The 25,041-nt window shown below is 27.3% G+C and overlaps 1 protein-coding gene across 1 annotated transcript in view; it reads left to right on the top strand.

Moving 5' to 3' along the window:
• LOC111636034 overlaps nt 1-25,041 on the top strand; it is a 121,511-nt gene that overhangs the window by 91,076 nt on the left and 5,394 nt on the right. Inside the window, exon 2 of the mRNA XM_023381189.1 lies at nt 23,626-24,510. Coding sequence (XP_023236957.1) covers nt 23,626-24,510 — 885 coding nt within the window. The remainder of the gene's footprint in view (nt 1-23,625; nt 24,511-25,041) is intronic.

Genomic DNA, 25,041 nt, shown 5'->3' with positions numbered 1-25,041 from the left:
TACTAGGGAGAAGTGTGTTACTTTTAGAGCAATAAAATTTTTAAAAAGCAATAATGCAACGTGGATGTAAATTAAATATTTTAATAATNCAATATGTTCTCTATGGATAAATTTAAAAGGGACATTGAAAAATGTATTTGTTTCATTCTTGAAAATGTTCTTTTTGTAAAGTTATCAACAAATTCATGAAAGAGAATGATCGCGTGTTTAAGAGAATCCTAAGGACTTTTAACATATTATTAATAAAACATTTAATAAATATTATAAAATATCTATTAATTTTCCTTTATGCTATATTAATAAAGGATTATAAAGGATAAAATTAATCCGTTTGAAAACAAAATTTGTACTATTTTTTCTTTTACTTATTTATTTATTTAACGTAGCGTTTTGAATCATTTAAAATTAATTTTAAATTATATTCAGGACACGTTAATATGCACTTAATGGAAAACCCTAAGAATAATTTCTATTAAAATAACATTTTAACCATAAAAATTTCAATTTTTCCTTGTTTATATAAATTTTATATATTTACTGTATTTCTTTTTGTGTTCGTAATATTCTGAAACTGTAGTTAATATTTTTTTAATATCTATTATAATATATTTTTAAAATGTGATATTGGAAAGAGATATTGAAAGAATAAGAAGAAGAAAAAAATACCACTTCCTTCATTTATCTCTGCTACATTGGGTTATTGATAAAAGAATATTAATTCCTTTTAGTAAAATGAAAATGCACCTGCATAATCAAAAGTAGCGGGATAATGAAATTTATTACTAGGGAGAAGTGTGTTACTTTTAGAGCAATAAAATTTTTAAAAAGCAATAATGCAACGTGGATGTAAATTAAATATTTTAATAATGATTTATTCTCTTTGTATTATTAATATTTTTGTTAAAAATTATAATATAATTTAAAAAATAATAAATTTTAATTACATTTTTTAAGAATTGGAATAAACTTTCATAAAATTGTATTATAATTAGAGAATTTAATTTAAACATTTTTTAATATAATTTTTCTCTATGATAGCTGTTATGGAAACAGAGAGTAGAACTCTCTAATATATAAAAGTTTTAATAACTTTAGTTTCCTGTTTTAGACCGTTGTAAAAATTACTATTTGTGGGGGAAATTATTCTTTGTATGCTAATCCGTGTTTTAGTTATAGTGAATATATTTTTTTCTTAGCTAATTATTTGTTAACATGGCTCCGATACTAGACAATGAAAGTTCGAGTACAGGTAACCCCGTATAACACGGGAGTTACGTTCCAAAAAATTTCCGTGTTATGCGAATTCGTGTTATACGAAACAAAGAACTAGTGCGAAAAGGGGAGCTAGGTTCTAAAAATTAAAAAACATGCTGTTAATTAAATCCTTATTTAAATCGGATTTATTATTCTTTTTTTTTTCATAGGTAAAATACTTATTTGTTATTTAAGTAAATATTTTACCAGAGGATTCATCCTATATGATGATCTCAGCATGAGCATCATCAACTGGTAACAGGTTTTGGGTGCGTTCGTAAATAGCGGTCGCTCTGCAACGGGAGTGCGCTGCTGTTTATAGGCATTTAGGAACTACGGTGAAAGAAAGATGGCGGCGCCCGCACTATCGATAGTATCGTGATGGAGGAATCTATAATTCTAAAATGAGCTTTTAGAGTCAAAAGAAGGGTCCCAATTGTAAAATATAACCATTAAATGGATTAAATTTTTCAACAAATAGTTGAAAGAGCATTCAAAGTAGCCACGAAAACGATTAAAATGCTCGCGCGGAGTTATGCGGAAGTATAAAATAACGCACCCTTTATTACATTTCATGTTATACGAGGGTTTTACCCAATTTCCGAATCGTGTTAGAATGAATCCGTGCTAAAGAAGTGCCGTGTTATACGGGGATTACCTGTATATTATTTAGTTGAAATTTTAAATTAACTTTTTTATAAGAACGTATTTCTCTAATTTTAAATTAGATTCTTACTTGTTTGTTAATGTATGAATACTTATAAACAGAAGATAATAAAATTGTAATGGAATTTTATGTTTCTTACACAACATTAATTTGAAGGAATAAATTGTAAACACACGATGATTCTGTGTTTTTAATTACGTAGAAGAAAAATATATTTCTACTAAATCTGGTACTAAGTTTCTATTTTCATGCCTCATAAGTAAATAAAATGATACGGTTAATTTAATAGTTTAAATATTTTTATATTAATACAATAGATTGATGAATGTCCTCAATAATATATTGTCTCTTAAGAAATTTTTTGCTGAAATTAAATGTATTATAAGCCTTACAAAGCTCTTAGTTTTCACCGACAGCATTACAACATACTAACACAAAATATAAATCCAGACTTCATATGTTTTAATATAAAAAATGTATATTCCCATGCTTAATATAATATTAAAAATCTATAAATATTGAAGCTATTAAAGAATATTTTCAGTATCTAATTTATTTATATTAATTATTTAATCTGTTAATATATTAATGTAAAGTTATACAGTACTTGCTGTAGAAGTATAATAAATTTTAAATAAGAAGTATGATTTTTATTCCAAAGAAATATTTACCGCTTCTATTTATATAACTAATTTTCTTTTGGATAAGAATAAAAATTGATTCTAGTTGGATTTTAACAAAATTTAATATGACTTGTGTATTGCAAAACTCAATACAAGAAATAGATCGCTGGTTAATCACGATTTACTTCGAGATTTTATGTAACTGATTTATCAGTTTATTCATATTAAATTCATATTAAAATTTCTTGCGAAATTTTATTGCATAATTCCATAAATTTATGCATAGTATATATTGAAATTGTTTAAAAATTAATTTTTATTAAATATTTTTTAGTTTGTGTTCATTAAATAATAATTATAATAAAAACAAATTATATTTTGATCTCTCACGAATGCAATCGAATTTTAAAGGTTAATTATATGAGAATAAATATTATTTTCTGTATATATATCCGCCAACAATGCCTAAACGATTAATAAACTTAGTGTCTCTTTCTTTCTTCAAAACTTAAGTCATCCAAACAACCTTTTGAGCATGCTCTTGATCTTTTCTCAGCTTTTTATATGCAAAATTTACGAGTTTTAGTCAATGAAATCGCATATATAATGCATACTTATTAATTTAATAACATTAGCTTCAATAGTGTAAAAATATTAGTCAGACATATGCTTGACTGGTTAGGTACAGAGTGAATTTGTCAGGTGTCAACAATACTTATATCAGGAATATTAATAGAATGTAATCTTCTTTAAAAGTATAAAACATTTTCCAAATATATTTGAAAGTATTATAAGATTTATAACTTCATTTATTACTTATCAACTAAAAGTGATTATTTTAAAATTTACTTTCAAAATTACCAAAAGAAAAATTGATATCCTGTAGTATTCTTAATTAAATGAATTTATTAAGATAGTTTTTCACGTTTTGAATTTGTTAGCGTAGAATTTTTATTTTTAATATATCTTTGACGCGATTATTTCAGAAAAAAGATTTTAGAAATTAGAATCTGTTAATATGAATTTAATAAAAACATAAATATTAATACATAAGTGTGGATTTTTAGTTATTTTCTCTTGAATATTAAATAGAGAGAAAAATAGAAAAATGTCATAAAACAAAGTTTACAACTATATAAACGCAAAGAAAAAATTTCTTACATTTTAAATACATTTCAATAATACTTGCCTATGTTGTATCTAAATTTATGGGTAATAGTTTTCTCATAATAATTTTGTTTTCTCAATAATGTATATATATATTGAATAATGATAAAATAATTATCATTTTATTTAGATATAAGATAAAAATCAGTCATTCAGAACTTTATGCTCCAATTAATATAATATTTTATCTCATTTATTTATCATATTCTATGTAAACATGATGCTTGATATTCAAAACGCGTATCCATTTTAAAAAATACGAGATAATAAGAATAGATTTTTTTTAAGTTACAGTTTCAGATAAAATACGTTTATGGCAAAATGAAAAATATATTTAAATAATGTAATAAAATATACATTATCTTTTGGGTTTTATTGTATTTTTCTGAATGATGACACGCATGGATTATAGACTCAAAATGAGTCTATAATCCATGACAGTCATCAAGACTCACCCAACATGGCTGAAAAATAACGCTTACAAGTAACGCTCTGATTTCAAATATCCATTAAAAATATTGCAAGATCTAGATTCGAATCCAACAATAAATCGTTTATTTATTATTTTTTTTTAATTGGTCATCGATATTCATCATCATTAACAATTCGTTCTTGGAGATCATTCAGAAATAAGAGATGTATGTCCTTCTTTTAACTAACTTGTAAAACTTTAAAATTATTTAGTCATCGTAAATATTAATGCTCGTTACGCTACAAAAATTAATCATTTAAGATACGTTATTTTAATGCGTTTAATGAATGTATTTCAATTTCATTTATAAATAAACTGCTATCTTTTCCATAAGGGAATTGTTTTTTTTTTTTTTTCGTTAACCTAATTAAACCATTAATAATAATTTAAAAATCAACAATTAATGTATAAGCTTCAGAAGTCTAAAAGTAGAATATTCCGTAAAAATAGATTGAATTCGATTATGTACTTTTGCACATTCACTATAAAAATTATAGTAAATTTATCTGAATATGCAATTATTAAAGTTTTATTAATATTTAAACTTTACGCTGTATAAATTTCAAAAATGTTGAAAATAATAAATAATTGTGTGCTTTAGATTTAAGTTTTAAATGATTTTTTTTTATTAATTTATCTATTTGTACTGTACTGTACATTCATCAGTAAGGCGTTTTTTTCTGCTGTGAAGAATCCTGCATTATAATTTTGATTATATATAATTTAATCAAAGTTATAATATAGAATTTCTAAATTAGCTTAATTGGAAGAATTTTGTTTTCAGAAAATATTATATAACAGAACGGTTTAAAACGACGTTAAAAAAGTAAATTCTTAAAGGTATTGTACATTAAAGTCATTTTGAAAAATATAAAATAAAATGTATTATATAAAATGGACTTTTTAAAACACTTTCATTTAACATGCTTTATATCATTCTCAAATCTTACGACTCAAATTTCATCCATCCACTTCTAATTAAGATAGGCTGAAACTTTGAGGATGTACCTAAGTCCGATGACAATGCACTTTAATGATGTTTTAGGGATTAGCTCACCTCCTCATCCACCATCCTCCCTACACAAAACCTTATAAACAATCAAATGTGTAAATGCATTGTAACGATGTATATGGTAGGGGTGAGGTCACCCCATCATTCCCCAACTCCAGTCTTGAAAAACATGACCAATAAGTATTTTTTTTTATTTTTAAAAATATATTAAAATTATTATTTAATGAGAAATGTATTTGTAAATTGCAATTTAGGAATATTCATTATGAAATTTATTATTTTTAATAAAAAAAAGAGTAAGAAATTTCTAATAGGTTTAAAAATATATTAAGAATTATAATGGAAGATCCTATAATATATTTTTTATTGTATTGGTTCTTGTTATCATCAAATGAAACAACAGATGACATCATACTTGTAGCATCATTCAATGTTATTTATTGAGAATTTCGTAATGCTTTATAGATAATTTTTTCATCGAATCTCTTTCTTTCTGTTGATGGTCCAATACAATTCGTTTCAGTGAAAAAATTATTCCATTTGAATAACTTTTAAAAAATTATAATAAAATAACAATTATTAGTATTTCTATTAATATTTTTGAGAACATTTTAAAATGCCGTCGAATATTTAAATACATTAGTGCAAATAACTATATTAATTCAATATGTTATTTTTGTATCTATTCTTTTATGATTGTATGTTTCAGCTAGTGCATATATATTCTATAGACACAGAATAGCTATTAAATTAATAGCTCGAATTTATATAGCTAAATTGCTTTTTGATAATCATTATTATCCAAAGAGATGCAATACATTATATTAATTTCTTATATGTTTTTTTATACGTAGTCGAATTACTGATTAAATTCCCAAATCTGTTTATTCTATAAAATATATAAATTCGTCTTACTTGTTAGATATGAGATAATTTATACAGAGCTATTAAAATAAATTAGATTTTAAATATACTGTATTTTAAAATTTTATAATATTCTTACATTATATAAAATTAAGTTTAAATTAAATTTCGAATTCTGAAGCATTAAAATATTTCACAATAAATAAAAATATAGAGATCTGAGATTCTGGTTATTCAATTTTTATTTTTAGTGATAAAGTTGTAATTAAATTTTAAATTACTCGAAAAGATGTTATCAAATAACACAAAAAACTGAATATGAAATAATTCAGTTTTACTATTCAAGGAGAAAAAATTAAATTTTATATTTTGTTTTAAAATATAAAATATATTAAAGAAATAGAAAATTGTGGCTCATTAAAGTATAAATGACACTATAAACGTTTTGTTTTTCCATTTATTAAAAATTGGATTACGAAACAGAGGGGATCATTCGACAAAATTGTATGCAGACAGAGTATGATGACATTATAAGCTTGTCTCGCCTATATTTAAGTGGGTTTTTAGAGCAGTATTCGACTAAAATACGTCAAAGCAAGAAATTCCTATCCACCCAAAATGTAATTTTCTCGCTGTTATTTAGAACCAGTGGCGGATTTCTCATTAGGCACCTAGAGAAGCAAAAATTCAAAATAAAAATAAAATAATTTTACGTACCGGTATACAACTCATAAAGGAATTAGTGAAAATTAAAGCTTAAGTAGGTAAGTATATAAAATAAGACATAGTATTAATAAGTGAATATATTTTACATGAAAAGAGTAATAGAATTAATGACATGTTTTCGATAGTACTATCCTTTGCTCTTTCCATATTTAAAAGTCTATAAAAATACAATTATTGCCGAATTAATATTGTAAAATAGAATTAAGTGAAAAGTAGCACTATTAGTTTGAGGGCGCCTGCATATTATGGGCCTAGGGATGCCATTATTCTAAATGCGCCACTGTTTAGAAATACATTTTCATTTGAATATTACTCTTAGAAAAATAGATTGAGAAAGCTGTGATATGCAATAAGTTTCATGAGTAGCAAAAATTCACCTTCGCTATTATTTCAATTCATTAAAAATACTGCGTTGTATTCTTAACTGTAATTATACAAATATTTATGAAAATTTGTATAATGATAATGAGAATACTGCGTCTAATTTACAGCATTTGTAATTTATATAAAAAAAAAAAGAATTGTTAAGAAGTAAAACTTTATTGCTTAATTCTTCTATCTGGTAAAAATATGTAATTGAATGAATAATTAAGTATTTGTTTTGTTACATTTTATCCAATTTGTATTCATTTATTTAATTAAAATTTGATAAATTAATAATAATGTTTTATTGAATAATAATAACTTTTACAAGTGAGTTAATCTTTTATTTGACTAACTTGTAAAACTTTAAAATTATTTAGTCATCGTAANAATTATTTACAATTAATATCTCATACTTTGGATAAAATTTAAATTATATTACGAATATACAGTGCTAATATACGTATATTAAAGTTGTGTTGAAACTTTAAATGTATATAATTTAGTGGAATGGAATTTTCGCGAATATTTATGTATTAAATTTCGACGAATAATAACGAAAATATATTTTTATTTGGAAATCACTTTGTTTTATTAATGCTTTCGTTATTTATTTTATTTTTTTAAAAATAATAATATAAAATATTTGTTTATTTCATTACAATATTTTACAGAAAAGTGATTGAACACTTAAAATCTTTTCATATTATTTTAAAACTACATAAACAGATAAATTCTTTTCCAAGAGAGCAAATAGCTTCATTCGTTAGAATAATGATCGTAAATCTTATATAGTGTTCTTGAAAAATATTAAACAATAAATCTAATATATTTTTAAAATAATTATTATTTTAAATTTGTAACATGGAAGATAGAGAAAACAAAGTTAATATATTATCAAATTTCTTAAACATTTATTTTGATACATTTGAATAAAATAAATAACTAAATTTAAACATTAAATATTTTAAAACGAAACCGTATTCTTTTTTTCTATGTGCAGTACTATACGCTACTAATGAGCAGAAATATAGTAACTTATTGTTCTTTTTAAAAACTAAATTTTAAAATCATTATTGGAGTATTTTCAAATTTAATGACGAACAAAAATTCTTGTGAAACGTTTTTTTTTTTCTTTTTCTTTTATCGTCGATAATAATGATTACTTGAAAGAATATACAGTATAAATTTACATTGTAAGTTAGCTATGCAATTCATTCCAAATTGCATTTAGTTACGTTTCGGACTTTTAAAAGTGTTTATTTAGTGAATATGTTATTAACAAGCGTTCATTTAATGACTGTTCAAACTTCACAGGGTCACCCTACGTAATCGGATAATAATCGTTTTCGGTCTTTACACATAATTTTTAGTGAGTCATCATCAATTATCCTCAGTTAAAATTGTAATCGTCCGTATTTTCGTATGAAAGACTATTTTTAAGATATTTATTAAAATCGTATTTATTATTATTATTTTTTTTTTTCAAATGTAAACGTGCACAGCCTTTTATAGTATCAAACTAGATAATTATTTGTTAAAAAGTATATAAATATATTTAACAAGCGTAAAAATAAAAATAAAAAACTAATTTTTTTTTAATTATGAAGATTGTAGTGAGATTTATATGGAAATAAAAAAAAAAAGATTTTACAAATTTCTTAGTTCTGCTTTCTACGAAAGCGCAATATAAAATATTATTAATTTATTCTCTTGAAAATTATTAGTTCTTAAAATGGATTGAACTCAAGCATCTGTAAACGAAATAAATTCAGAATAGTCACAAATCAACTCGAGTTACTTCGCAGTCGTATTTATTTGAGCTCTTAAATCTTACTCTTCGATATTTTTGAGATAAAAATAAGAGATTAAAGAGAAAAGTGTTCTGATTTTGATTCTCAGTTATTGATAGTTTAATATTCAATCCATGAACTAATATTTATGTAAGCTGTAAGCTATTCCCGAGTGAAGACTAGATCACACTTTATTTGCTCTGATTTGATTAGTTAAGAGCTATAAATCTAAACTGAAAATGATGTATGAATACAAAAATTTATATTACATCAATATTAATTATTACACATTTAAATTTCTTAAAATAATTGCGAAAATTGTTGTAGAATGTGATGTCTGCAATGACTGCAAAATATACAGTGGGTGATCGGTTAACGAACATAATCCGTTCCAAGACTTTGTTCGTTATCCGAATTGTTCGTTAACCGATTATCGATTTACCATAGGTTTCTATGGGAATTTGATTAATTCGTTCTGGAGACCTCCAAAAAATAAAAAATATAGACTATACTTTCTTATTACGTTTATTTATATGTAATAATAAAAATACATATATACACGGTCTTGCATTTTTATTAGTCATGTTTTTTCCGTTTGTGGGGGTTAATTAATTAATTAAAGAATCTGTCCAATGTCGATTGCTTTTCTGTCTTCTTTATGATTTTTCAGAAGTAATTAATAGCATTGTAATTGTAGAGAACCCTAGGCCTATTAACCTCAACCTGGTTTGGATGCCATTTTAAGACCGTTGTTCTGTCAGAACAACGTCCTCCCACTTCTTTAAAAGATCTTTAATAGCAGATATCGGCATAAATCCGCATTTTCATAAGAAAATGTAAAAGAATTGTTTCTGTCAGAAATATAAAAAGCTGGAATTACAAGGGAGAGTTTCAAAGTTCGGGAGAATACTATCCTATCAGTATATACTGGGTAGAACGTCGATGTCGACGTCTCCCGCGCTCCGAAAAGTTTTGAATTGTTGCCTGAAGACAAAGGAAGACCAATCGGTATTCGTTATTTTACGTCTCTTCTTTTTGTGTTTGTTCAGTCAAGTGTTCGTTAACCGAACATGTGTTCGTTGTCTGATCGTAAAAATCTTTCGCGAAAGTGTTCGTTATCCGATTTGTTCGTTAACCGATCACTCACTGTATTTCAAAAATGTGGCAAATATATATATATATATACATACATACATACATACATACATATACGAGAATACTTATATACAGATTTAATTTCAATGTATTCGTCTTTGAAATTGACACTAAATCGAGTATGGCGTTAAACAGAAGTATTTCAAACAAACACTCAAGTTTGAGATCGATAGGTTGAAAGTCACATAATTCATTGATAACAATGTCGTTTACAATACAAAATCATAAAATAGTATCATGTTACCATAAAATTAGTCATTTTGAAGTAATGATAATGTAATTTTGAATATCTTACATTCTCTTTCATGACTATTAAATTGATATTACTAAGATTAATATGAAAGACAAATTCTAAGTTTCAATGAAATTGCCTGCATTATATTATTAGAAATGGTTTTCAGAAAACAGATAGATGCTTTCTAATTGAAAATATTTTAAAAATAACTTGTTCAGTCTACATACATAAATTCAAAAGTTCTCATTTCTTCAAAAGTTAGTTGAATAAATGTTGTTAATAAAAGATGATAGGTTGATTCATTTGAACAAAATAATTTAATAATTTTGGTTTTATCATGAAACATATATTGTTGTGTGACAAAAATATACTGTCAAATAAATGACAGAGTTGATTTTGTTCTAGTGTGGCTAAAACTGAACTATCAATTTTTATTTTAGACTGAAGCAAAAAATTTGTTTATATTGCAATTTCAAGGAAGAAATATATCTTAGTAAAATGCATTTTGTTACTGTATGTCAACAAAATTATCTAGTTCTCCTGTTGTGGGTCTGGCTGAACCAGTAATGGGCTTGCTAAAAAAGGCCTTTTTAGTGTCCATAGAGCTGAAAGAGTGAAAATAGTATATATTTTTTTAAAATCATAATATATGAATAATAAAAACCACCTCTATAGGAAGCAGGATTTGATCTACTTTAGGTCTCAAAATTTTTTAGATAAAATGGATGGGAGCATTGTTTCCCATTCTTCATTCACACTGATTGATATCATTGCAGATCAGATTCTTGCTTAATTTGACTGGCCATATAGACTTAATATGTTAATGCTTTAACATATTAAGCATTAATGCTTAATGCTTTAACAGATCAATCAATCAGAGTCTACATGAATATAAACTATCAAGTTTTCACACATTTTGTGTTTGTTATTGGATCAATGCTTTTATAAATTTTAAGTTAACAGCTATACACATTTGATATTGTTCTCTAAGTTTTGGTAAACTATACTGGTTATTCAGACATTAATTAAATTTGGTTTACAAATTTTGAAGTTTTTTTATTCAAAAAATTTTGTTTTGTTAAAAAATTTGTTTTTACGTTTTAAATTCTATACTAGTACTTTATATTAGATAATACATAATTTGGTATCTTTAAGCATAATGCATGGGATGTTTGATAGAAAAACACAAATTTCATATTGAGATTAAAATTGGTATTTGTTAGATTTACAAAAGTCAATAGTGAAACATTTTTTTAATTGGTTTTATAATTATAAATAATTTACATATATTACACATATAACTAGTTGGATTATTTTTGCAATTACCTTATAATCTAAATCGTATTTAATTCTGCCATTCGAGAGATCCAGATTCGAATCCAATTGTAACTAATGGAAGTACTGTATTTTGAATACGATGTCATTTCTCATTTGCATGTCATCACTTCATTGTATTTACAGGAATTACAGTGAATTAGTGTTTTAAATAGATACTTTTATATCTGTTTAAAGTTCAAATTCAATATTTGAACATAGTGGAAACTTATCAGTTTAATGAAACAAAAAGAACATAGAAATTGTATTTAATAATTTCTTCAATAATGTACTGTGTATAATTTTCAGAAAAGGCATCTCATTTTTTTTTAAACTGTTCTTAATGTGCATAATTCTTAATTGTATTTAACTAAAAATAACAAAATTATCATTTGTAATAGGTATTATTTTTAATTTAGCTTTAACATTTACAAAATTAAATATACAGTATCGTTATCAGAGAAACATTAATATGAGAAACACAAAAGAGAATATGAATGGTTAAGTGATTAATATAAATTAATAACTTAATTATTCATGTTCTCTTTTTTGAATACAATTTACTTTATTTTAACATATATTAATATTTGTTTAAAAATAAATTTTTTCATAAATAGAAAATTATTTTATTATATATTATTATGCTTATCTGGATTTTATTCTTATTTGTTATCTTATATTGTATAATTTACTATTAATTTTGATTATTTAATTAAGTTTTGTTTATTTTTAAACAAACAATTTTGAAAATTTTTAAACAAATAATCAATGATTATTTGTTTAAAAATTTTCTTTAAAAATGGAAGCGTATGTAAATATTTAATAAAGAAAAAATTTAATTTGAGAAGAAAATGAATTCTTTTCAAAGAATTGAATGCAGTATTATTAACTTAGTGTTTACCATTTCAAACAATAGAATTTTTAACTCCAAAATTATTATGATTAGAAAAAAAAATGAATAATGTATTTGTTTACTTTATGGTTAAACAAAGTCTTCAATAGATTGATAGTCAGTGGATTTAAATAGATGCAATTTCATAAAATTATAAAGTTGCAATAGTGTTGGTTTGACAACACTATTGCAATCATTAAGATCTGCATATGTTAATAGTTAAGATCAGAGCCGTAACTAGCCATTCCTGTGCCCTGTGCAAGAATTTGCACTAAGGCCTCTTAATTTATTTGGTTTGGGAAAATAATAAAACAAATATATTACAATAGATTTTTAATAAGATTTATTTTAATTGAACTTTTCTGGCTTTCATTTCAGCAAATTCATTAATTACATGATCATAATTAATATTTTTAATGATAATGTATTCTATTGAAATAATAGAAATATTGGACAATCGTTCTTGCCCGATATTTAATCTTAATAAATTTTTTATTAATTTTAACTTGCTAAAACTTCTCTCGCACGAAGCAATAGAAACGGGAAGAGTTAGAAATATTCGAAGAACGACATTGATATTTGGGTAAGACTCAACTAAACCAAAATCACGAAGAGCCTGTAGAATATTAAGCGAAAACGCAGTTTCTATATTTTGTATAAGAGTCGTTACTTCAAACTTAAAACTTTCAATTTCACTTGTGAATTCGTACTTTTTTAAATCTTTGCTATATTTAACAGCGAGATCTGCAGCTGATTTTTTTTAAATCAGCAACACTCATGTATTATAAAGAAGAGCCATAGAGAAAGCAAAAATTAGCCTTTTTCCAGTATCATATTAAAGACCTCGGGGGCCCCTTCGAGGCCGCATAGTTCGCTTACCGCCGTTGAGGTATACAACACATATGGGTACTAATATAAAGCAAAAAGTTATGTCAGAATTTCTGCACGCCTTTTACAACCTCGAGACTAAGATTTTATTCGAGAGTTACCACGTTATCTATTTAGCAATTAAAAAAATCCCCGGGCAGATTTATTTTTCTTACAAAATGTTACCTTTACAGATTTCTAGCTCTGCACACTGTAGAAAAATCTAGAAATACAGTTTTGTATATCGTAATAATATTAGTCATCACCAGAAAGCTCTATAAAGTAGAGAAAAATCTATAAATTTGAAAACTATAAACATAAATTTAAATTTCTCAAAAAATAAATAAATAAACAAAATTTCAAAAGTCGCTACTTTTGGCTGATTTGTCTACGGTCTCCGCTATCTCACTACGCTCCTCTAAAAGTCGCCGCGGTTGGGAACACTGGTGAGCAGACATCTAGCTCTAAATAAGGCAAAATGTAATCGCCAATAAAAAGAAGGAAAAATTTAAGTTTTAAAACTGTAATTTCTTGTGAACAACAGTTTGGGCCTTCCTTCCAAGTGGGCCCTGTGCGAATGCACCTATTGCATCTGCCTAGTTACAGCTCTGGTTAAGATAATACAAATATACAAATCATCTATATCTAATCCATATTCAAATTAATTATTGAAAATTGGCCAACTTTAATATTTTACATACATTTTATTATTTATTTATTTGTAAATAAAACTGATTCATCAAGTATGATGAAAAATATGAAAGTATGATTGATTCCAGTAACTTCATGGTTACTTCCAGTAAAAACTAAAGTTTTGATTGAATTCTAGTATAGAAGATATCACATTTCACTAACAATTTGTTGTGCACTACTTTACATAAAAATTCATTCTTTTGTAATATACCAGTGTTTTTTTAAAAAAGAAAATTGCAAAATTAATTGATGAATAAGCTCAACTGCATCTATTTACATTAATAAATTCATAAATGATTTAGAAAAAGTAATTAAGTTTTTGTTTTATTTTGGCAATGCTTAAATTATTTCATGTTTCAATGAAATTATATTGATTTTCTACCTATTAAAACCTCAATATTATATGAAAGTTGAATAATTACTTCCAACTAATAATAAATAATTTGAATAGTTAATTTTTATTCATAAAATTTGAGTTAGTGTGTCAAATTTTGAATTTATGGAGTTAGGACAAATTTTTAAAAAGTTCCTATAATTTTTGAGTCTTAGTTGAGAGTTGAGAATAATGGTTGACTTAAAAATTAGTGACAATTCATTCACAAACAATTACAGTAAAATCTTGTTAAGTAAAAATTTAAAGGACAAAAACTCTCAACTCTGAGTTAACAAGTTTAATATAATATCCAATTTTCTCAAAATTTTCTGTGACCACAAATTTCCCAACATCTATTTGCAGAATGATTACAAAATCATATACAGTTTATGACACTTCAGGGTCTTTTTTTTTTTTTTTTTTTGTAAAAGTTGGCAGTTAATAAGGCACTTTCCATTCATGGAATACTAAGAGAGTTACAAGAGTGTATACAAAAGAGTAAACTTGTCCCAGAGTGGGCTCATATAGTTAATCTATATTTTGGTTTATAATTTTAGTTGTTATGTTATTTTTGTGTTGTATGTATGGCAAAAAAAATTATACTTACTTACTTACTTTTTCTGAGTTTCCAATTGGTGGTTTTTTAGAATGACTAGTGCATTCCATTTGAAGATATAACTCCTTAAAAGAATAAGGTTAATATTTCATTTAAATTGTATAAGTTTAAGAATCCCAATTTTTGTAATACCATGATGTCATAAGAATGCGAGCAAAGCTCAAAATTTTAAATCCCATGTTATAATTGACATTTGAAATTATGTTAAACCTGAATAAGCCTATTCAAAATAGCTGAAAACGTTAGTTCAATTAAATTAAAAATCCTCTAGAAAAAGTGAGAAAGATGTTTTGTAATATAATATAATAGGAATTCATAGAGACAGCAAGCTATCAATACTCAGAGCTATTTATGAAGAAAGAGAAACCAGAGTTATGCAGTTATGACAGTACTAACAGTTAGAAAGGAAGCAAGAGATGGAGCTCGTCATCAACCAAGTGGCACTACTACTGAGGCTCAGGCAAGATTAAGAAGTGCCCAGAATTGGTTGGAAAAAGAATAGGTCTATAAGAGAGAAGATTAGCTGGCATGCAAACACCCATCGAGATGGCTGTGGGAGCACCAAGCACACTAAGAATAGAGAGAATAATGCCACATCTCGCACTAGCAACAACCAGAGCAGGGATGGGCAACCCGTGGCCCTTGGACAGCATGCGACCTGCATTAATATTTTTTGCAGCCCATGTCGCATAAAATATGAACAAATATATCAATTTCCCATCTTAAGGAAGTATGCAGCAAAAATTCAAACATTATTTTCTATAACTTTTGTACGTGAATAGTTTTTCCACAATGAATTTAGTAAAAATCAAAACAAGAAACCAGCTAACAGTCACATCAAAACTAATTTATAACTAGCAGTGACTAATATTTAATCAAATATTTCCAATATATTACACTTAAATCAGTTTCAGAAGCTAAATTAAGTATACCTATGCTAATTTATAATTTATAATTACAGTATATGTATATGAATAAATAATTGTCGTTTACTGGCAGTTTTTTTTCCTCTTTTCTCTTGTATGTGGCCCGCATCAGTTCAAAAGTTTTGAAATGCAGCCCTTACATAGAAAAAGGTTGCCCATCCCTGAACCAGGGATGCTCAGGCTTAGAGTCCTGCAGAGAAGAAAAAACCTCCTCTTGGGAAGGAGAGATCAATAGGAGAGAGTGCAGTAAAGTATACAAATGTACAGCAAGGATAGGAGAAAAGTTACTTATCTAGTTTGGCCCATATTTGTTTCCAGCTTTCTATGTTACACCGTTTGAAGATGTTAAGATCGTCTTCATTCTATGTGAGTTCACTTAGTGATAAGGGCCAAGTAATCAATTTGTTTGTGAAGTGTGTAATGAGCTACCTCTGCCAAGGGTCAAAAAAGGGTACAGTCANGCCCATATTTGTTTCCAGCTTTCTATGTTACACCGTTTGAAGATGTTAAGATCGTCTTCATTCTATGTGAGTTCACTTAGTGATAAGGGCCAAGTAATCAATTTGTTTGTGAAGTGTGTAATGAGCTACCTCTGCCAAGGGTCAAAAAAGGGTACAGTCATATAGTAAGTGTTCTACAGTGTCAAGTACATTATCTCCACAGTTACAGTTCGGTTGATTTATAATTTTGAATCTAGTTAGGTAATTATTAAATTTTCCATGTTTCATAAGTATTTGTGTTAGCTGAAAATTTTGGGTTATGATTTTGCAGAATTTTGCATGAATTGCAAAATGACACCCTTCATGTCCTAGTCAGAATACCAGTAACATACTATATCAGTAAAAGGATGTCAATGCAAGGCTGTAATGGTGTGGTATCATGTTTGGCATGGAACCATAGTGTTTGTTTATCTTTATTGTCTACATTTACACAGAATATAAGAGAAAATAAAGATTTATCAAAGAGTGGAGAGTACGTAGGAAAATAGGTTTGAGTTAAAAGTACTGACAATTTCAATGTAACAAGACCATATTATATGGAAAATCCTCTTTATTATGCCAGGACCTGTATATAGCTTTGAGTTAATGCATCTTGACTTAGTGAGGATTTACTTTAGTAATATTATCTGCTATGAAGTATGGATAATTAAGTACATTTATCATTCAGATAATTTTATGGGTTTTTTTTTAATATTTTGTTTTTATTTAAGGTTTTAGGTCCTTTTCTGCTCAGAGAGCACTAAAAGGCCAAATAATCTTATGGTAACAGCATGTAAGCAACAATAGATGTGCTCTTTATTAAACAATATAAATATCTATAAGTGCATTTTTTTTTATTTATTTATCAAAGTAAATACATTTAGTATAATTTTAGAACATGAAATTTCTGTTAGTTGTAATTATCCCATTATCAGTAAAGATTTGAGAATGTTACTTTGTCAACCACTTAGGGTTGACAAAGTAACATTCTCAAATCATTCTCAAAGTAACATTCTCAAACATACATATATTAGGGGAAAAAATTCTCCTTTATATATGTATGTATGTACAGGTACAGTAAGACCCCACTTAATGTGGGAGATGCATTCCTAGATGACAAAGCACTAAGCGAGTGTTAAACAAGGTCATTTTAACATAGAGTAAATAGGGATAGGGGAACATGTGACTAAACATAAACAGATTTTACTATAATTTTAAGTTATGTTTATATAAATTTTTGCATAATAATATATGTTAAATAACACATAAACATATGCACACAGAAATGTAAAGTTAATTTTTTGTGATGAAGATCCTGACTTTTCTGAAATTCTTGTTTTTTGCAATATAAAGTCATGTACTTTCATTTGTCGATTTGTTTCCTTAAGCAAATGTTGGTAGCAGATTGCATCCAAAATGCCTTGTTTTGCTTTTGCACTCCTTTCAAAATCTGGATCATTCGTTACAATTTGATCAACAATTTCAGTTATCTTACTAAACTTTTACTAAGGAAATCTGTAGAGAAATTTTTTGGGTTCTTCGTCTTCAGAATCTCTATTTTCCAGTTCTACATGAATTCCTTGTTCTACCAGTTCTTGAAGGTCATTGGTAAGGCTCTCACCAGAAATCTGCAGTAACTCCTCAATATCCTTCTCATCTACAACTCATTGTCTTGTTGTATCAATTAGGTTGACAATTTGGTCAACCTAACGATACAGTGATAGGCTCTTCTCGTTAGAATTCATGGATACCTTTGGCCATAACTTTTTCCACACTTTGTTCATACATTTATCAGTTAATTCTTGCCAAACGAAGTCGATATTGCCTATGGCATCCACAATGTTATATTTTTTTCCAAAATTGCATCAAACAAACACAGATTTAAGGAAAGTACACCTTTTTGCCACCTTTTGCTGATTGGTTCATGTTTGCAAATAATTGTATTATATACGAATATCGCAATAAATAAAATTGGTGTAAATTTTGAGCTTTTTTTAAGGCTTCTAGCAGAATGTGTTACATTGGTTCAAGTTATATAACGCAAATCAGCATTAAGTGTGATCTTACTGTATTATATAATGTTTTGTCAAATTATATGAATGTAGGCCCTAATTAATTCTAAAAATTCAATGAAGTTAGACAGGAATTGGACTGTAATTTTATACTTTATTAATTTGTATAATCTAGTTAAACACTTTTTATATCTAAATTCAAATAATTTTAAGCTCTTTAATACTCCTTCTTAACAACTTAATGTTATTTCTTTCTTTGTTATTGCCATGTTGCTGTTTTGCATATTGTATTTATTTTAAAGTTTTATTATTAGGGTAAGTTGTAATTGTGTTTATATTGTTTAAAATATCTAATGCATTTATAAATCTAACTTATTTAATTAAATATTATGTAATTTTAAACATCAATATTCAATTTATGTTAACTTCATAATGAATATTTCATTTCAAACATTTTCACTTTCAAGATGAATATGACCTGGAATAAGTCAAAAACATTTGTTTTAAAAACAAATATGACATCCTGAAGAAACAATTTCATTTATTCAATGTATAGTAGGTTGCTCTGATTGGTCTCAATCCCTAACCTTGACAGTTCTATGTAGTCTTACATACAAAATTATAATACCTTGTTTATCTCAACAGACTTTGGAAACAAAGACAGCCTATGATTTTATAGCAATAGCACAACAATGTACTCCTAGATCTATAACCAGTGTGTCATAAAAAAAGTTCATGACAAACATTTTTGAACTGCTGTGAGTTCTTCTTCAGGTGTAAAACTGAATTTCTGATGGATCAGAGCAAACAGTTTAGGAAATTTGAGAAACATTTGAAGGTGTTATATGAGGTGCATGCATGTTCGTATGGTTGACATAACATAACACTTAGAGTTTGGAGTTCATCAACGCCTGCCAGGCCAGTGACAGAACCAATTCATCTTTAAAATTGATGCAGATGCAGATGCAGATGCAGATGCACAACAATTTCAAAACATTACTTATCCTATCATTTGTTTGACTTCAGACTCATATCTAAAAAAATGAACTGATGAGTCATTTCTAACATAAGAACAGTGAGAATGTGATGAGGTAAATTCCACATTATTATAGTAATAGAAATTGTACCAATCACTTTACCTTTGCCATAATAGAATATATTGTCTTACTAGCAACAGTAAAGTAACCATATGGTATACATTTACTTTTTGCTGTTTTTTCAGTTCTTAGATAAATTTTTAAGGAATATATTTTTATTGTGGCCTGCATTAAAAAACATGTATGATACTGAATAATGGTAAATGTGAAATATGATGTTTATAAGGATCATTCCCCTCCTCCTTGTCACATTTTGCCACATTCTTAGCTACTCCCCCAATAAGGCATGACATCATATACAGATGGCAATATATCAATATAATTTTTTATTTAATATTCATTCAAATAAATAAAGCAAACATTATATAAATACTTTTTACAAAATATAATTCTAAATATTTTAGTCAACAACTTCAAAATATAAATCATAAAGTAACTTCAATTAAACAAGGTTTATTTGTGATAGGAGATGAAAAAGCAATGCCATTTTAAATTAATACCAATATGAAATATATCTATAGTTCTTACTGAGCAAACTTTTTTAAATCAGATTTTCTAAATCATGTTTCTGTTAAGCGTGTTCTTTATATTAACATAAATAAATATAGAACAAAAACATTTCTTTCAAGAAGAAAAATTTATTCTTTTCAACATCTTCAAGTGCTCCAAGATAGGTGGACCATACCATTTACAATCCAACTGGGAACACAGTTTGGAATCAGTGAAAATGGAGTCTAAAACAAGATTGACCTTCAGTTATTTTTTAAAATTTATTTATTCACCTATAAATTGATGATATTATATTTGTGTTAACAAGATTGCTCTATTCAGAGATTAGTTTGAAAATCAAATATTTAAACACGTACACTGAACCAATATAATGTGTGGTACGAACGACGAAACAAAAAACAAACGTTTTCGAACCTCTTCTAGGTTCTTCCTCAGGTTCCTTTAGCTTTTTAGCTCGTCACGCATGCGTGACGGATAATTTAAAAGAAATGTTCGATCTTAAGAAAGAAATTATTTAAACAACATTCGTTAATGTCTTTCGTTGACGGCAGTCGTTAGTTTGAACGGCATGCGCGACACATCTTTTAAAAAAGAACTGTTCGATCGCAAGAACGAAGTTATTTGAAATATCGAATTTACGAGCTAAAAAGCTAAAGGAACCTGAGGAAGAAACTAGAAGAGGTTCGAAAACGTTTGTTTTTTGTTTCGTCGTTCGTACCACACATTATATTGGTTCAGTGTACGTGTTTGATATATAAGTGTGGTGAGTTGTGAGTTTTATTTTTTTTTTTCAAATATTTAAAACAAGCAAAACCAGGGATAGTCTGGAAATTGGATGTTTTGTCACCCTATCCAAGAGTGATGTATCCACATCATAGCACATTGCTCAGGCAGGAGGTGGCTGTAGAGTATCAGTTAGAATAAATTTTTTGTTTTGGAAAACAAGATTTATATGATTTTGTTTTGCTTTATGTCAGAATCTATTGTAATATTTTTATAGATTGAATAAAAATTTAAGTTTGAATTCCAAATAGAGGCCTATATAAACACTTTAAATATTTAATAAACTGTTCATTAATTAGAGTGAAGAAGATAAATAATTCATATACATAATATTATGTAAAAAATAAAATGACTATAATAATTAATCAAACAAAAATGTTATCTGTCTAATAGAATTAGTAGAATTATTATATAACTGATAATAAGCCTATATGGTAAATGAAATTTTCAAATATTTAATTTATATTATTTTTGTTCAGGAACAAGTTGATAATTCATATAATATTTTTACAATATTTTGAATATTGTATAATTAAAGCTACTGAAATGAATTTCACTAAAATAAAAAAATCACAACTTATTATCTAAATATATAAAATTACTTGTCCTGACTGACTCACTGATTCATCATCACCCAGAGCAAACCGCTGAACCTAGAGGTGAAGTTTGGTACACAGTTAGGGTATGCCATGAAAATGCACACTACGAAGGAATTTTTCAAAATTCCCTCGTGGGGGGAGCATTAAGGCTTAACCGGAAGAACAGCTTCTACTGTACTATTTTAGATGCGATTTTTTGTTTTTACGTTTAGTCTTCATTGAGTACTTAGGTGTATTTGATAACACTTTAGACATTGTTATAAATAATTTCATATACAGTGAAAACTGCCTAGGCGACCACCTGCATTCGACGGGCACCTGTCAAAACGGGCAAAAATTTCTGGCACGGAATAGTTTATTCATAGAGTCTTCGTATAAGTTACCTGTATTAAACGACCACCTACGTAACGCGACCGCGGGCATCGATTTTTGGTCCGAAACAACATACAACACCTGTAATAAGTGACCACTTTCGCGAATGTATCTGGTCTAAACTATAGTAAGATCATCTCAACAACGTTTCCACCTCCTAATATGATGAATTAGTTTAAACTCTCGTTCGAACCCATCCCGGGCACTTCTCCCACCCTTGAAATTAGTTGCAGGTGTTAATAAATTAGTCTAGCAACAAAGGAAATTCATTTCAGTTTGTTGGAAAATGTCCGAAATGCAAAGCGCTGTCGTTAGAAGATCGTATTAAAGTTATCACAACAGCAATTAGCGGCGAAGTTTAACTGTGGGAAAACAAAATTTATTTTACCCTAGACCTACAGTATTTTCCTTGGGGGTGTAAAATATTGTACACGATACAATTAATCGGCTGATCTCATCGTTTGATAAAATCTATTTTTATTTATTTATTTTGAAGCTCATATACAGTACACGTGCGATAAATAGTTTCTGTATCAACCTACCTTATTTCCACGATATTTTTAGAAAAATAATATCCAAGTAATTTTCGCAGGCAAAATATTCAAAAAACAATAAACGCATTAATGCAAAAATCAGTTTTACTTCCTTTTTCGATTCCGCGATTGTAATGAAATCGTATAATGAGAAAAAATAATAAAATCGTTTCATTATTAATTAATAATTTTTCTTATTGTACTTAATTAATTAAGAAAATATTAAATATTAAAAAATACAATATTTTTAAAGTTAAAATAAGATTAAACTAACGAAAAGCAAAGTGATGGAGAGATACGACGCGCTTATATATTGGTGACGTAATACACGTAACTGAGGAGCGAACGAAAAGAACCGAGTCGAATTAATTAAGTCGGAAAAGAGAAAGTGTGCATTATAATGGAGAAAATGCGAGTATTGTATTAATCTTTAAAGTATTGGTGTTAAATCTGTCTTATAATATGACGACTCCTGTATGTCGGGACTCCTGTAAGAATAAAATACAATACCAATATAGCCCTATCGTTGAAAAAATTCGCTTACTTTTGTTCACCTCGAGTTTTGCTTAGTAGAAATGGCTAAAAAGTGCGCAAAATACGTACGGAAATACGGTATTACAGTACTACCTGTATTGGACGACCACCTGTCTAAAAGACCACTTTTTGAAGGAACCGTGGGTGGTCGTCATAGACAGGTTTTACTGTAATTCCATTTTTTAACCAAATGTTTGAACCGTTTTAAATTCAAATTTGTTATTGCATATTGGTTCAATTATAGAATGATTGTAAACGTTCCAGAAAATTGATCAAATTGAAAACAGTTTGTTTGATTCTCAGCAATTCTCATTATTCTCAGCAGTAGGTGTTATATAACAATTACTATGGTTGTTGAAATACTGAATACAAATGGGGTTTGCTTGCAAAACCACCGCAAACGAAGTCGTGGGTAACAGCTAGTTTTATCAATACTCCTGCAATACTTTTTTATTAATTTTAATTTACTATTTGATCAATAAAAATTGATCAAACAGGGTAGATGTTCTGTGAGTATTAATGATTTTGAAAGATTTTAAAAAATTATAAAAAATAGTGATATTTGAGTATTTATACACAGTAATTATATATATAAATTGTTTTTTCCAATAAATATATTTTTTTTATCTGTAGCATATATTTGATTATTTTTTAAACTTATTATCTTACTGATAAATATATTTATTTATTTTAGCAAGAAATAGAGAACAATAAGATTGAACAAGATAGTGTATTAGAAGAGGACCAAGAAAATCAAACAAACATTATTATAATGGGTGTTGGGACTGCCAACAGTAGTGCTCAAAGTGTTCATCAGTCAGATTTATCAGATATAAAAGATATTTCCTCAAATGAAACATGTGTCTTATCTCAATCCAATACTCATTTAGAAATGTGTAAAACTGCAAAAGAAGATCCATCATCACTTAGGATTATACATGAGAGGACCTCTTCTCATTGTGAAATAACACCAGAATGTCGAACTAGTAGTGAGGATGATGTTAGTCAAGATATTTATAATAGAAGAAGGCCATGGTCTCACATATATGGTGATGTTGAAGCTGAAAGAATTTTTAATCCTCCATCCATTCGAGATACTGCCCCCAGTTTTTGGAGAAGGATGAGTATTTCTGGTGGATCACAACCTACCCTTATAGCAGAGGAACCACCGCCTTCTAGAGAAGTACCATCGGGACTATTATCTAGGTACTTTACTCTTCGTACATCTACCCCTCAGCTTTCTTCAGTAGACAGTGTATTAGAAAGGTTCAGAAAAAGTTTTAACTTTAGGTTTCAGAAATCAAAAAATAAGCAAACTGATGTGTCATCATCTGATATTAGTAGAAATCAAGAGTATATAACACCATGTAATTCTCATCAAGATTATATATGTCGAGATTTATCAACTTCTACTTGTTCTAAAAAATCACCTAAAAAATCTAGTGCTAATAAAGAAAATGTCAAAGTTGGATTCCGAATAGGTTCATTAATTTTAAGATCTTCTAGAGAAGGAAAGAAGAATAAGAAGTTAAACGAAGAACTAAATGGTAAAATGGATGATACAGACAGTAAAAACAAGGTAATAATTTAATGAAATTAAATTGGTTTTGAAGACTCTTAAGTAATTATATCTCAAATAATTCATGACAACAAAATTATTTACTGTAATTTCCTGCATTTAGCCTTGAGCTGGCTGTGCTTTAAAATCAATTTGAAAGCAGGAACGGGCTGTGTTCTAGCAATTTTTGCAGATTATTCACCAATGTAGACTATATGCAAGAAATTACAGTAATAAAAATATTTAAGTCATTTATGGCATCTCAAAATTAAACTATTAGAATTTAATCGTTATGGCTTCAATCTAATTACAGTAGAGCGTTGATTATCCGAAAAGTCAATTATCCGAAAGAATTCCAGTCAGCAAATTTAAATTTTCCCCAGTGCTGTGGCGCTGCAATCTTTGGCTATGTCTTGGGCTACTCAAATATTTTACGTTTTTGATACTAAATTAACTTCTGAAGTATAATTTTTTATTGTTTTTATATTTTTCAATATATTTATTTTGTTTGTACAAAATAAAAAAATAATTTTTAACGATACAATAGTCTTC

Source organism: Centruroides sculpturatus, unplaced genomic scaffold (assembly GCF_000671375.1).
Source record: "Centruroides sculpturatus isolate CEXI.00-Female unplaced genomic scaffold, Cexi_2.0 scaffold941, whole genome shotgun sequence".
Classification (NCBI taxonomy): Eukaryota; Metazoa; Arthropoda; class Arachnida; order Scorpiones; family Buthidae; genus Centruroides; species Centruroides sculpturatus.
This window is presented reverse-complemented; position numbering and strand designations above follow the sequence as displayed.